The sequence below is a fragment of the Trematomus bernacchii genome, unplaced genomic scaffold (genome assembly GCF_902827165.1).
Source record: "Trematomus bernacchii unplaced genomic scaffold, fTreBer1.1, whole genome shotgun sequence".
NCBI lineage: Eukaryota > Metazoa > Chordata > Actinopteri > Perciformes > Nototheniidae > Trematomus > Trematomus bernacchii.
In genome coordinates, this window is record NW_022987840.1 from 2437048 (window position 1) to 2449885 (window position 12838).

Sequence of the window (12838 nt, forward strand, 5' to 3'; positions counted from 1 at the left end):
TCCTACATCCCTGACACCTGCGTAACTTATTACCTGTTTTTTTGGTTAAGTATTTTAACAATATCCACTATTTACTTGCAGTGCAGTGTGCACATCGCAACACAGTAATAAGCTGGTAGATACATAAACTCTCCTGTTAGAGAGTTGGTGCTTAAGATGATCTTCACTAAGATGCAGTTTTTACATGATCAAGAACAAACCAGATACAATGTAATTGTATATTTGGTTGTGATATATATATTTATTTGCACCAGTCGTGGCACCTTTAGAGCGAATTTCCTGCTCTTTTGACATGCTTACTGTAACAGATAAGAATAGTCAACATAAGGCTTTGACTTCATGTCTCAGACAATTAACCACATCTGTGTTTCTTGGTAACTGACATCAGTGCTGTTTTGAAAATCAGCGTACAGTTTGTAACATTACGTTCTTGGTGTGATTCTAGAAAAATCCCGGCACAAATACTTGTATGTCAAACACCAAGTATCTGTGTTTTAAGAACCAAACTGATTCACTTTTCCTTCATTGTGTTCTTCTCTGCGTAGCTCCTAAATGTGGCTGCTCAGGAAAGTTCAGAAATAGTTTCTGCTTCTTCAAAAACATCACACACAATGCCTACTGGCAACTAGTTTGGTAAAGCCTTTATACTTCACTTTGTTTTCACTTATATTTACTTCAACTTGACTGTTTCATTTATGACACTTTATGACTTCTACTGTTTGCGCACGTAAAGTATCACATTGTTGTTTCTTCCCTCTTTCTGTATTGCCTTTCATTTTGATTCTCTTCACTTCCTCTTTGTTTCAAAATGACAAAATGATCTGATGAAACAGTTGAGTACTTGAGTGTGGAAACAAATGTCATATTTTATATTTTCTGTTTGTTGAATATGTAAATCAACAACTCACTTTTGAAAACACATTTATATTTCATTATAACATTCTGGTTTGGAACATTGTTCTGTGAATCCCTTAGGAAATGACTGATGGGACTTGCATTCATGTAGTAAAAAGAGATTAAAAACTCTATTGTGCTGAAGGCCACACCCCGGACACATCTTTCAAAAGCCATCAACATGCGACACCAGTCTGACATGACTCAGTTGTTGGACTATTACCACTGACCCTTCCATGCTGGTGAAACCTTTATTTGTTTCTTTATCCATTTCTGAAACGTAGATCAGTACTGTATATACTACTACTACTAATGTATTTATTTCTTCTCTAGAAACAGAAAATATCGTATGCTGACCATCATTGTTGGCTGTAAGGTAAGATAATTGTTTTTGAAAAAAAGTCATACAATGTTAGGCTTTTTTTTATCAGTTAATTCAGTCATTTTGTTACATATGTATATATTGTTTGTTCGTGGTGAAAATAATTTACATATCTTTAAAGACATTTTGTAATTTTGTTTTATTACTTTCTACATAAAAGGTTTTGCAAAACATATGCAAAACATTTTAAATAGTTATCAGTATATGTATATATTCTATTATTTCATATATATATTGCTTTCTGTTTGTAAGAATAATGTGCATACCTTTACAGAATTTCTATCAAAACAAATGCAAAATATTTTAAATAGTTATCATTAGTTAACATCTTCATGCTGTCTCCCTAATTTTATCTTTGAAAGGAGGACATTATTTCCTCTTTTTAGTGATGACACCAGTAACAGTAAGAGTACATTGCAATACAAGTTAAAGCAATAGTTTAAAAGTATGAATTTTATACATAACTAATACTTTTCAGTAGTATTAATTGTGTTTTTTAAATAAGCAGGCACTGCTTCTCTACTTTGTGAAACTTGATATTACTCAAACTGGGTTATTCTTTCAGCAAAACATATCAAACGTCACATTTGATCATATTTACTTTGTGAAGTATGAAGTGAAGTTAATATAATTCCCCCCTATAAAACATGTATTCTTCTTTACTAGGGCTATTCATATTGTAGTAGGTAACTAGTAAATACAAATGAATAGATGTTGTGTCTGTTGTGTGGTGCCTCTGTAGGAATATCAAGCTGACAGAAAAGCATGACGGGTGCTTTAAAGGTTTTCCTCCTTCTACTTCAAGGTAGGGTTTCCAACAATTTAATGCCTTTGATGTCTTTTGATTACTCACAAAAAGTGCAAAATATGCTTTTTTGTTTATAGTTAAGGTTGTGTGTGTGCTGTTTATTTGGACGGGTTTGTTTTCTTTTAATTATGACAGTTTACATTTCTGCTTAATTATTTTTTCAAGATAAGCTACAGTGTAGTAATGGCAATGAAAATCTTACGACCCGAGCTCCTCCAACGATGCAACATATATAATAACATACAATTAAAAAAATAGTGCAAGAAGTCTATATACTGTACATGTAAATAGAATATGATATATACAAGAACAGAATATGAAATTAAATAATGTACATTAAGACGAAATTAAATACGGTTTATTGCGGTGATAACTATTTATATAAATATGTAGATTGCAAGATGACAAACAGATGAATGTTTATCGAGGCACTTAACAGAGCTCAGGTGTTTAGCAGTCTTATGGCCTGTGGGATAAAACTGTCCCAGAGTCTGGTGGTTGTTTGAATACTTAATTTTTCTTTAACCTTGGCGGATATTTAATTTATTGCTTTTATTTAATCTCAGGTAGCTTATGCTTGGAGTGGGAAATCACCATGCCTCTGAGAATAGATGGACTAACTGGATCCTGTGTGAAGGTCCCCTGCACTTTCGACTTCGACTCGCAGTTTGATGGAGATCTGGATCATACCTGCAAAGCAATTTGGATCAGAGGAAGCACGGGGGGAACATTTGTGTTTGATTCCAGCCTCACTGGAGATCAGGCAAGCGGAAACATTCTGCAAGGAAACCTCACAGGGAACCTGCAGAACAAGAAGTGCACCACCATCTTCTACAACATGCAACCGTCCCATTCTGACTACTACTACTACTTCAGGATTCAGTGTGATCACAGGCTGAAGGCCACCTATCCGACAGGAGTCCGTATCACCACTCAAAGTTTGTATTATGTCTTTTAATGTTTTCACTTTACACATCTTTTGGTTTCCCTCTTGTCATGTACTTGTTTTTTTTACTCCTCAGATTCACTGGACCAACCTACCATAACTCCATCTACACTGGAGGTAGAAGAGGGGGCTCTGGTGACGTTGAGCTGCACGGCTGTAGCTCCATGTCCCATCCTTCCCCCAGGTCTGACTTGGACCCCCAGGATAGGTAACATTGAGGAGAAACATGAATCTGAATCCATGGTCTCTGTTATGAACTTCACCTCTTCTTACCTCCACAATGGACAGAACTTTTCGTGCACCGCTCTCTACAAACGACAAGCTGGCAACACCGACCTTCGGTTGGAAAAGTTTATGACCCTCCATGTTCTTTGTGAGTATGTTTCAGGCCTTTTCTTGTTGCTGAGTTGGATGTTGATTTAGTTCATAATTAATCATTCCCTTCATTTGATATAATGTGATGTTATGAAATGTTCCTCTGGGGAATATTTGGATCAAGTTTTGTTAACTACAACTGCAGACTTGATTATTTACTGAAAAAATGGGGACACCAAACCACTGTTATTTATGTGCTGACTTACTAGAGTTTATTCTTATTTTTATTATTCAAAGAGGTATTTAACATTCTGGCAACGCAAAAGTTGGTAAGACTTGTTATTGATTCATGAAGCCATCAAAATACTAGTAGGAAAATACTAGTAGGAGAAGTCGAGTCAGAGAGAGGGCCGAGGAACTGCACGGCTGCAGCTTAAATACTCCCGTCTCCTCAGGTGGACCAATCAGCCTGTCGAGGGCAGCCAATCAGCAACCGGGCACCACCTGCTTACTCACACGCAGCAACACAGACACAGGAGGAGGAAGAAATATCTGCACACGACCCAGGGTCGTAACACTAGGCAGAAGGTCCATGATCAATTTTGTTATCGTATCATCGGACCTGAGGCCGTATGTTTTGGACACTCGGTTAAAGAGAGGGGTGGAGTTGTCTGCTGATCACCATCTGGTGGTGAGTTGGGTCGAGTAGCGGGGGAAGCTCTGGACAGACCTGGTAAGCCCAAACGTGTAGTGCGGGTGAACTGGGAACGTCTGGAGGAGTCCCAAGTCCAGGAGGCCTTCAACTCCGGCTTTTCAGGCATCCCTGTGGAGGCTGGGGACATTGAACCAGAGTGGGCGGTGTTCAAAGCCTCTATTGCCGAAGCCGCGGCGGGGAGATGTGGTCTCAAAGTCTTAGGGGCCTCAAGGGGCGGTAACCCTCGAACCTCCTGGTGGACACCGGTGGTCAGGGAAGCCGTCCGACTGAAGAAGGAGGCCTTCCGGGATATGTTCCGGGGGAGTCCCGAGGCAGTTGCGACAGGCCTGAAGGACAGCAGCCTCAGCCATGGCCGAGGCAAAGCAGCGGGTGTGAGAGAAGTTCGGAGAAGCCATGGAGAAGGACTTTCGGGCGGCACCAACGTTTTTCTGGAAAACCGTCCGACACCTCAGGAGGGGGAAGCAGGGAACCATCCAAGCTGTTCACAGTACGGAGGGGACTCTGTTGACCTCAACTGATAGGGTGTAAGGGCATTGGAACGAACACTTTGAGGAACTCCTGAACCCGACAACTCCACCCTCTATGGTAGAGGCAGAGCTGGAGGATGACGGGGGATCAACACCAATCTCCCGGGGGGAGGTCACTGAGGTAGTCAAACAACTCCACAGTGGCAAAGCCCCGGGGGTGGATGAGATCCAGCCAGAAATGCTGAAGGCTCTGGTTGTTGAGGGACTGTCATGGTTGACACGTCTCATCAACATTGTGTGGAAGTTGGAAACAGTACCGAAGGAGTGGCAGACCGGGGTGGTGGTTCCCCTTTTCAACAAGGGGGATCAGAGGGTGTGTGCCAATTATAGAGGCATAACACGACTCAGCCTTCTTGGGAAAGTTTACTTTAAGGTACTGGAAAGGAGGGTCCGGCCGATAGTCGAACCTCAGATTGAGGAAGAACAATGCATTGTCCGTCTTGGTCGTGGAACGACGGATCAGCTTTTTACTCTCACAAGGATCCTGAAGGGGCATGGGAGTACGCTTATCCGGTCTACATGTGTTTTGGAGATTGGAGAACGCGTATGAGCGGGTTACCAGGGAGATACTGTGGGAGATTCTGTGGGAGTATGGGGTGATGGGGTCTCTACTCAGGGCCATCCAATCTCTGTACTCCCAAAGCGAGAGCTGTGTCTGGGTCCTTGGCAGTAAGTCAGACCCATTTCCAGTGAGGGTTGGCCTCCGCCAGGGCTGCGCTTTGTCACCAATCCTGTTTGTGATATTCATGGTCAGGATTTCAAGGCGTAGCCGTGGGGGAGGGGGTCTCCAGTTCGATGGGCTAAGGATTGCACCACTGCTTTTTGCAGATGATGTGGTTCTAATGGCTTCATCGGTCTGTGACCTTCAGCACTCACTGGATCAGTTCGCAACTGAGTGTGAAGCGGCTGGGATGAGGATCAGCACCTCCAAATCTGAGTCCATGGTTCTCAGCCGGAAACCGATGGACTGTACACTCCAAGTAGGGAATGAGTCCTTACCCCAAGTGAAGGAGTTCAAGTATCTCGGGGTCTTGTTCTCGGGTGAGTGAACAATGAAGCGTGAGATGGGCCGGAGAATCGGAGCAGCGGGAGTGGTACTGCAGTCGCTTTAATGCACAGTTGTGGCGAAAAGAGAGCCAAGCCAGAAGGCAAAGCTCTCTTTCTACCGAGCCATTTTCGGTCCTACCCTCACCTTTGACCATGAAGGATGGGTCATGACCGAAATAACGAGATTGCGGATACAAGCGGCAGAGATGGGTTTTCTCCGCAGGGTGGCTGGCTTCTCCCTTAGTGATAAGGTGAGAATGTCAGTCATCCGGGAGGGACTCGGAGTAGAACCGCTGCTCCTTCGCGTTGAAAGGAGCCAGTTGAGGTGGTTCGGGCACCTAGTAAGGATGCCACCTGGGCGCCTCCCTAGGGAGGTGTTCCAGGCACGTCCAGCTGGGAGGACACCGAGGGGTAGACCTAGGACCAGGTGGAGGGATTATATCTCTTCGCTGGCCTGGGAGCGCATTGGAATCCCCCAGCTGGTTGATGTGGCCGGGGAAAGGGACGTTTGGGGCTCTCTGTTGGAACTGCTACCTCCGCAACCCGACCATGGATAAGCGGGAGAAGATGGATGGATGGATGGATGGCATGTAGTATGTCTTTTTGACTAGTGAGAAAATAAGTTTCACTTACAAATTTGTCTGTGAAAAATGTAAATATAGCCAGAAGCTGGTTAGCGTAGCACAGCACAAAGACTGGCAACAAGTGGGAAAACTAGCCTGGCTCTGTCTAAAGGTAACAAAAACAGCTTACTAGATTTTCAATCATCTCTTCCAGATCCTTCAATGAACACATCAGTCAGCTACTCTGCTACACTAAAAGAGGGCAGCTTGGTGAATCTGACCTGCAACGTCAATGCCAATCCAACTGTGTACACTTGGTACAAAGTGAATGGAAGTCAGGTGACCGATGTGGGTTCGGAAAAAAGGTTTTCCACCACTGTCTCAGAAGTTGACAGACAGATACGGAACCCAGAACTCACCCATCACTTAGATAGACGTACAATCTAAGTCTGATTAAAAAACAGTCACACAGATGATAAATATCGACAAGCAACATTACAAAATATATTTATTTTGTTTTATTTAGTTCCTCCCAAGGAAACTACAATAATCATTGAACCTAAAGGTCCACTTTTGGAGGGCAGCTCTGTTTCCCTGCTTTGTAATAGCCGGGCCAACCCACCTGTGACCAACTACACCTGGTACAAAGGTGATGAAGAAGAAAAGGAGGCTGGATCAAGTTTGGTTTTAAACAATGTCAAACCAAGCAGCAGTGGTGACTACTACTGTGTAGCAGAAAATGAGCATGGGGACCAAAATTCAACACTGATTCGGCTGGACATTCAGTGTATGTTGATTTTCACAGTAAAGACATTGATTTACACTGTCAACAGACTGAATATTGCTCTACTGTATATCCAGCTGTGGTCACCCAAACATGGTCTCTGAGGCCAAGACTGACAGTCACAGGGCAACACCACAGTGTCTGGACTATGGACAGTAACACATTGTCACATTGCGTGACAACCTCAAAATCATTTCTATGTCAGTGGTCCGTTATGAGTGAGTTCTGTTGATCACCCACGTGTTCCTGTGTGTTAAAGGTCACCTATTATGTCAAATGCACTTTTTTATGTCTTCTATACATAAATGTGTGTCCCCGGTGTGTAAGGAGACTCAGAAAGTCTAAGAAAATATAACCCTCTCTCTTTTCCTCCTTACCCACATCTCTAAAAACGGGGGAGCAACGGAGCTGGTAACTCAAAATGTAAATGTGTTTTACATAGACTGTGATTCCCAAACTGTGCTTCTTGTACCATTGGTGGTAAGCAACTCCAACTGGCCTAAATCCTTAACTTAAAACCAAGACATTCTTTTTTATTTTGAAGTGACTGACATAGCATGAACTATTAACGTCAGCTAAACAATATCCTTTTCAGATCTCCCTAAGAACACCTCGGTGTCTGTTGACCCCTCTGGTCCGGTGCAGGACGGCAGCTCTGTAACTCTGACCTGCACAAGCATCGCCAATCCAGCAGCAGTGAACTTCACCTGGTTCAGAGCGGCTGGAAGAGAGGAGAAGGTGATGGGCTCTGAGAGAGACCTCACCTTCAATGTGACCAAACTCTCAGAAGATCAGTATTACTGTGAAGCTCTGAATGTCCACGGACCTGGCACCTCAGAGCGTGTCAGCTTTGACGTCACATGTGAGATTGATACAATTTTTATTATTAAAGGCAATGCTTTGTTTCCATTAAACAAAATCAAATCACTTCTTTGTCTCAGTTCCTCCAGAGATCCTGTCTTCTTCCCGTTGCATCAAGATTTCATCCATGATTCGATGTTCCTGCTACAGCCAGGGGAACCCGCCTCCCTCCCTGGTTTGGAAGTTGGCCGGAGAGCCTGTCAATCACTCTGCTGCCATCCCAATCAGGGAAGAGTCCCTGGGGAACGTGGGCATGAAGAGCATCATCACCCTGTACGATCTGGACGAAGACACGCTCTCTCTAGTCTGCCTCAGCATCAACTCACTGGGTTCTGACAGTTTTGCGTTTTCGCTTAGCAAAATTGAGCAAGGTAGAGGAATTGCGAGTTGGTGAATTTGTATTTGTTTGGTTTTTCTGCATAATCTGCCTCTCTGGTTTTAATGATCAATGTGGTTTGTGGGGACTTTTCAGGCCTCCACTCGTTGTCTTTTGGGATCGGTTTTGTAGTGGCAGCTCTGGGGATGCTGCTGGTGTGTGTACCGCTGCTGATAATCTACTACCGGTGAGAGACAACCTTTTTTTGAGGATGTCATCAGGGGTTTAACTTGACTGGTGACCAGGCTGGCAGCACATTTAAGCAGTATAGCCTTGGCCACCTCAGAATATTGCTAAATATCACCATGAAATGAAAGACTTTAATATAAAATTATAATAAATGACTCGATATTGTTGTGTGTGTTACTTTTAGGAAAGGAAAAGTCATCTCTTCCTCGGACAAGGGAAAGGCGGAGACATGCAACCCTGTAGTTACTGATGCGGTGAGTTCATGTTTGCACATATCGGTAGATGCATTAAAACAGGAAGCTTCACTTACCCAACAAAATGTACTATTTTCTTTTAAAACAGCAGTGAAAGTTGTCTCAAAAAGTAATTATATACTATGTCAAAAAGGCATTGTATGGTATGTTTAAAAACATATATTTTTGAAACTCATGATATAGTATGTTCTACAAAGTCATTGTCATCTATAAAGTTCATCTATAATGCCTTCAAAAGTATTTGTTTTGTATGCCATGACAAATAATCAGAGTCAGTAATCAGTAAAGCATGCAGAACAAAGTGCTTTAGAACATGGTTCATATAAAAACTGAAATATAATGCAAAGATAATAAAAAATAAGAAGTTAGTAAAACACAATAGATACAAGTGAAAGTATATAAAAAGCTAACATGAGATGAAAAAATGAAACCTAATTAATAAACATACTAATAATAACAATAGAAAAAAGAGCACCAAAGGTCATAAGTCCAACTTTATTTTGTGGAAAAAAGCCCTTAAAGAAGTCCGTCAGGTATGCCATACAAATGTAAAAAGTTGCATTATAGTATGTTTTAAAAGTATTTCAGAATTAAAGGTAGGGTAGGTAAGTTTGAGAAACCGGCTCGAGATCGCTAGAATTTGAAAATACACAACCGGAGAAAATCTGCCACTTCCTTATAGAGCCCCTCCTCCAACACACACGAACGCGCACATGACCAATGAGAGCACGAGATAAGTTTGTGCACAGATGGAAGGCTGACAGGCAGGTAGGCCATCCAGTTACTTTAGCCGGGCCGGCTAAAATGATTGGTCGTGCTTTTTACAGTACTACGGCTTCCACAGATGACATTTTTTTATGGATTTTTTGTCAAAGCATTTAAGATATTCATTGCTATCGGGATGTTAAGAGCATTCCATGGAATATAACAAAAAGTGTATCTCGAGCCGGTTTCTCAAACTTACCTACCCTACCTTTAAGTCTCATAAAAATGTTTTAATTGATAATATAGTATGCCATGAAAAATGTGTAAAATGTCATAGTATTTTATTCTAAAATAAATTCACTGTATAGTATTTCCACATCAAGGTCAAAGTCAAAGTCAACTTTATTGTCAATCTCAAAATATGTTTGTACACACAGAAAGATCGAAATACTGTTTCCCACAGTGCCGAGTTATAAAAAACTCACACATTTAAATGCAAGAACACTCAATAATTTACAAAAATAAATAAATAAATAACCGTTTACTTCAGTAAGCAGGATATATATAAAAAAGATGATTTACATAGTGCAAATGGGAGTGCAAAATTGTCCATAGCAGCGTAAAAGTGACTGTATATATATGTAAAAATAAAGCATAGTATAATATGCCATAAAGACAACTCATAATTTGGTATGACACACAATGGAATTTAATTTAAAAAAAAGTGGGTCATAGAATGTCACAAACATCATGGTATATTTAAAAAAAGGAAACGATGAACGGCTGGTTTACTGGCAAACGAGCTTATTTCCCAAAAGTGTTCTGTTTAACAATGGGCTTTATTGTGCACTACTACCTCCTTTGCTACATCACTAAAGTAACTCTTTTGTTTCTGTAGATCAACTCTTCAAAAGTGGATGTGATTTATGCTAATAAAGCTTTTCTGGAAGAGAAAGAAGTAGCTGAGGAGGAACTCCATTACGTCAATGTGGACTTTGCTAAACTGCAGGCCCATTCAAAGGGTAAGCCTGGGGAAGGGGAGATTAGTGGCCTGGACTCAAAGACGGAGTATGCTGAGATCCGTCTGCAGTCCAGAGGAAGCATCGGAGGAGATGCAGAGGAAGAAGAGAACGTCTCTGACACTCAATTGGAACAAGAGAAGACACCTTGGTCTCATAAACCTTGAGGTGAAATGTTTATGGCTGACGTTTAAGGGAAATGGTAGTGAAACACAGCAATGTGCGCTTCAAACTGCTACAGGACTTCACCATACAAGCAGATCCCTGCTGAGATAAAACTGCAGAAGCGGTAGTAGAAACTGCTCTGCATGCAACCTATTTAAAACGTAGTCACACTTGTTGCTTCAAGTTTAGTTCTGGACTTTTGTAACTGTACCCCTTTTTTTGTGTCCATAAGATGCATAGCAAAACAATATCACCATACAATGAATACATACTGTATAGCAGGTAGTTACCCTGGAATTTCCTCCTTTGAAATCATGACTTTTACTATATTTAATATTTGAATGCTATTTTGTCTTCCTGATTTTACATTAAAAACCTTTGCCAAGCGTGAAAGAAGCAGCTGGACATAGCTTGTCACACTTTATAGATTTTGTTTTCTCCAAAATACAAAAACAAAGACATTTTGTTGGCAGTTATACAACAGCGGAATTCAAAACCCTTCCCTTCAAAGCCGCTGTGCTTGGGTTGGCACTGGTCTCTCCTAGACCTATTGTACACATAGCAGTCAATAGGTACTGTAGTATATTCCCCTCAAAGTTGCAGGGTTTAAGGGGAATGGCTTTTGGGGCTGTTCCCTGGCCTTCACATAGCAGCCAGTTTCACTAGGTAGTACATTCCCCTCAAATCCTGTTTAAGGGGAATGGCCACGTGGCAGCTTCGCCAGGCCCTCAACTTATCAGACTAACATCACCAGCGTCAGGCTCTCAGTTCACACAGTTTTGGGGGATGGGTATCCAATCTCCATGCAGTGTTGGGGGATAGTTATCTAATCATCACTCAATGTTCTATGTATATCTGTGGAGTGATGAGGCACGAGCCTAGACGCCAAACACAAATGATATGCTTCTTCTAATAAACATATCAAGAAACAAGTGAGTTATCTGACTGAAATGGGGAGAAGCCTGCGAGCTAGTTCAGGCAGTCAACTCGACAATGATACATTAACACGTGACGCGCCTCGTCCCTCTTACAACCAACAAAACACATTCTCCTAAACATGTCGCTCGATTTAAGCTGCCAGATCTGCCTGCCTCTGCCTCGCTAATGCTGCTGCTGCTACTGCTCGCCTGCCCCAGCTTCCACCTGTAGGCTCGGGAATAGTTATCTATTCATCACTCAATTCTCTATGTAACTCTGTGCAATGATGAGGCCCGAGCCTAGACGCCAAACTTAAACTATATGTTGCTTCTAATAAACATATCAAGAAACACGCGAGTTGTGTGACTGAAATAAGATTAAACATAACATAACAAAATTGCCCCCAATGCTGTAATGTAATAAGCTGGATATGACAAAAGCTTTTCTTCTGCTTCTGGGAAAGTATTGACAGAACTAAAGAGTAGTAATACAAAAGAAAGCTTAAAATGAACTATCTGATTCTGTACCTGGACCCATGACTCTGTGGATAAAGCGTGACACGAGGAGGTGCACTGGCTCCAGATGTTGAACAGATGTGTACGAACGCAGTGGGGGAAACTGTTACTTGATGCTTGAGTGGCGGCTGAGGTTCAACGCTGAACCAGCTGCAAGCCTTCAGCAGTTTAACACATCAGCCTGCAGCTGGGAGTCTGTTACTGCCAGGTTTCTCTTTGAGCCTGAGGTCCCCCTGCTGGTCTGAGCAACACCTGCCGATATGCAATCCAATATAACAATACATATATTTGATTAGACTGTTTGCTGGGTCACTATTTCTGTTTAGTCTTGGATTGTTTCATATGTCCATATCCTGTCTATTTGTTTTCATAAATTACATTTTAATGAATTATGTTAGTTGGAAATGTACATTTTATATGCAAACAAATGAAGGCATACACTCTCATGAATGCACTATTAAATGTTTATTCATAAAAAGTTTGTTCTAATTGGCAATTTGTTCAACTTAATAATACCAATGGCACACAAATATCTTAATTATCTTCCCATCATGCAGTCTTTGATTCATATTTAGCTATATTGCAATGTGCTGTTTAGGCTCTTGCACATAGGTTGTTATTGCACATACAGTACAGTAGGCTGTTATTGCACATATAGTAGGTAAGTAGCTGCATAGCTTCCAGTCGTCCCTATTATTAGTTGTGCTTATTGTCATCTCAAGATATGTGTCAGTTTTAACAATATTTTCACAATTACTAGTCATTGGTCCTGTGTCGTGTCCATATTTGTATATCCTTGTAATTTTTGGTCACAGTAAAGCGTATCACCAAATATCTTGTATATATATGATACCT

General features: G+C 41.5%; 1 protein-coding gene across 2 annotated transcripts; it reads left to right on the plus strand.

Moving 5' to 3' along the window:
* The first annotated feature begins 1085 nt into the window (after nucleotides 1-1085).
* Nucleotides 1086-12042, plus strand: LOC117468593 (myelin-associated glycoprotein-like). Of its 2 annotated transcripts, XM_034112816.1 has the most exons (11): nucleotides 1086-1136; nucleotides 1228-1270; nucleotides 2019-2081; nucleotides 2651-3022; nucleotides 3107-3403; nucleotides 6724-6984; nucleotides 7577-7843; nucleotides 7923-8213; nucleotides 8315-8405; nucleotides 8592-8661; nucleotides 10265-12042. In XM_034112816.1, the coding sequence occupies exons 3-11, from the start codon at nucleotides 2042-2044 to the stop codon at nucleotides 10550-10552; spliced, it is 1977 nt and encodes a 658-aa protein (XP_033968707.1). In that variant the 5' UTR covers nucleotides 1086-1136; nucleotides 1228-1270; nucleotides 2019-2041; the 3' UTR covers nucleotides 10553-12042. The 2 variants fall into 2 exon arrangements, with proteins under 2 accessions (XP_033968707.1, XP_033968708.1); XM_034112817.1 differs by lacking the exon at nucleotides 6724-6984 and having other exon boundaries at nucleotides 1089-1136.
* The last annotated feature ends 796 nt before the right edge of the window (nucleotides 12043-12838 follow it).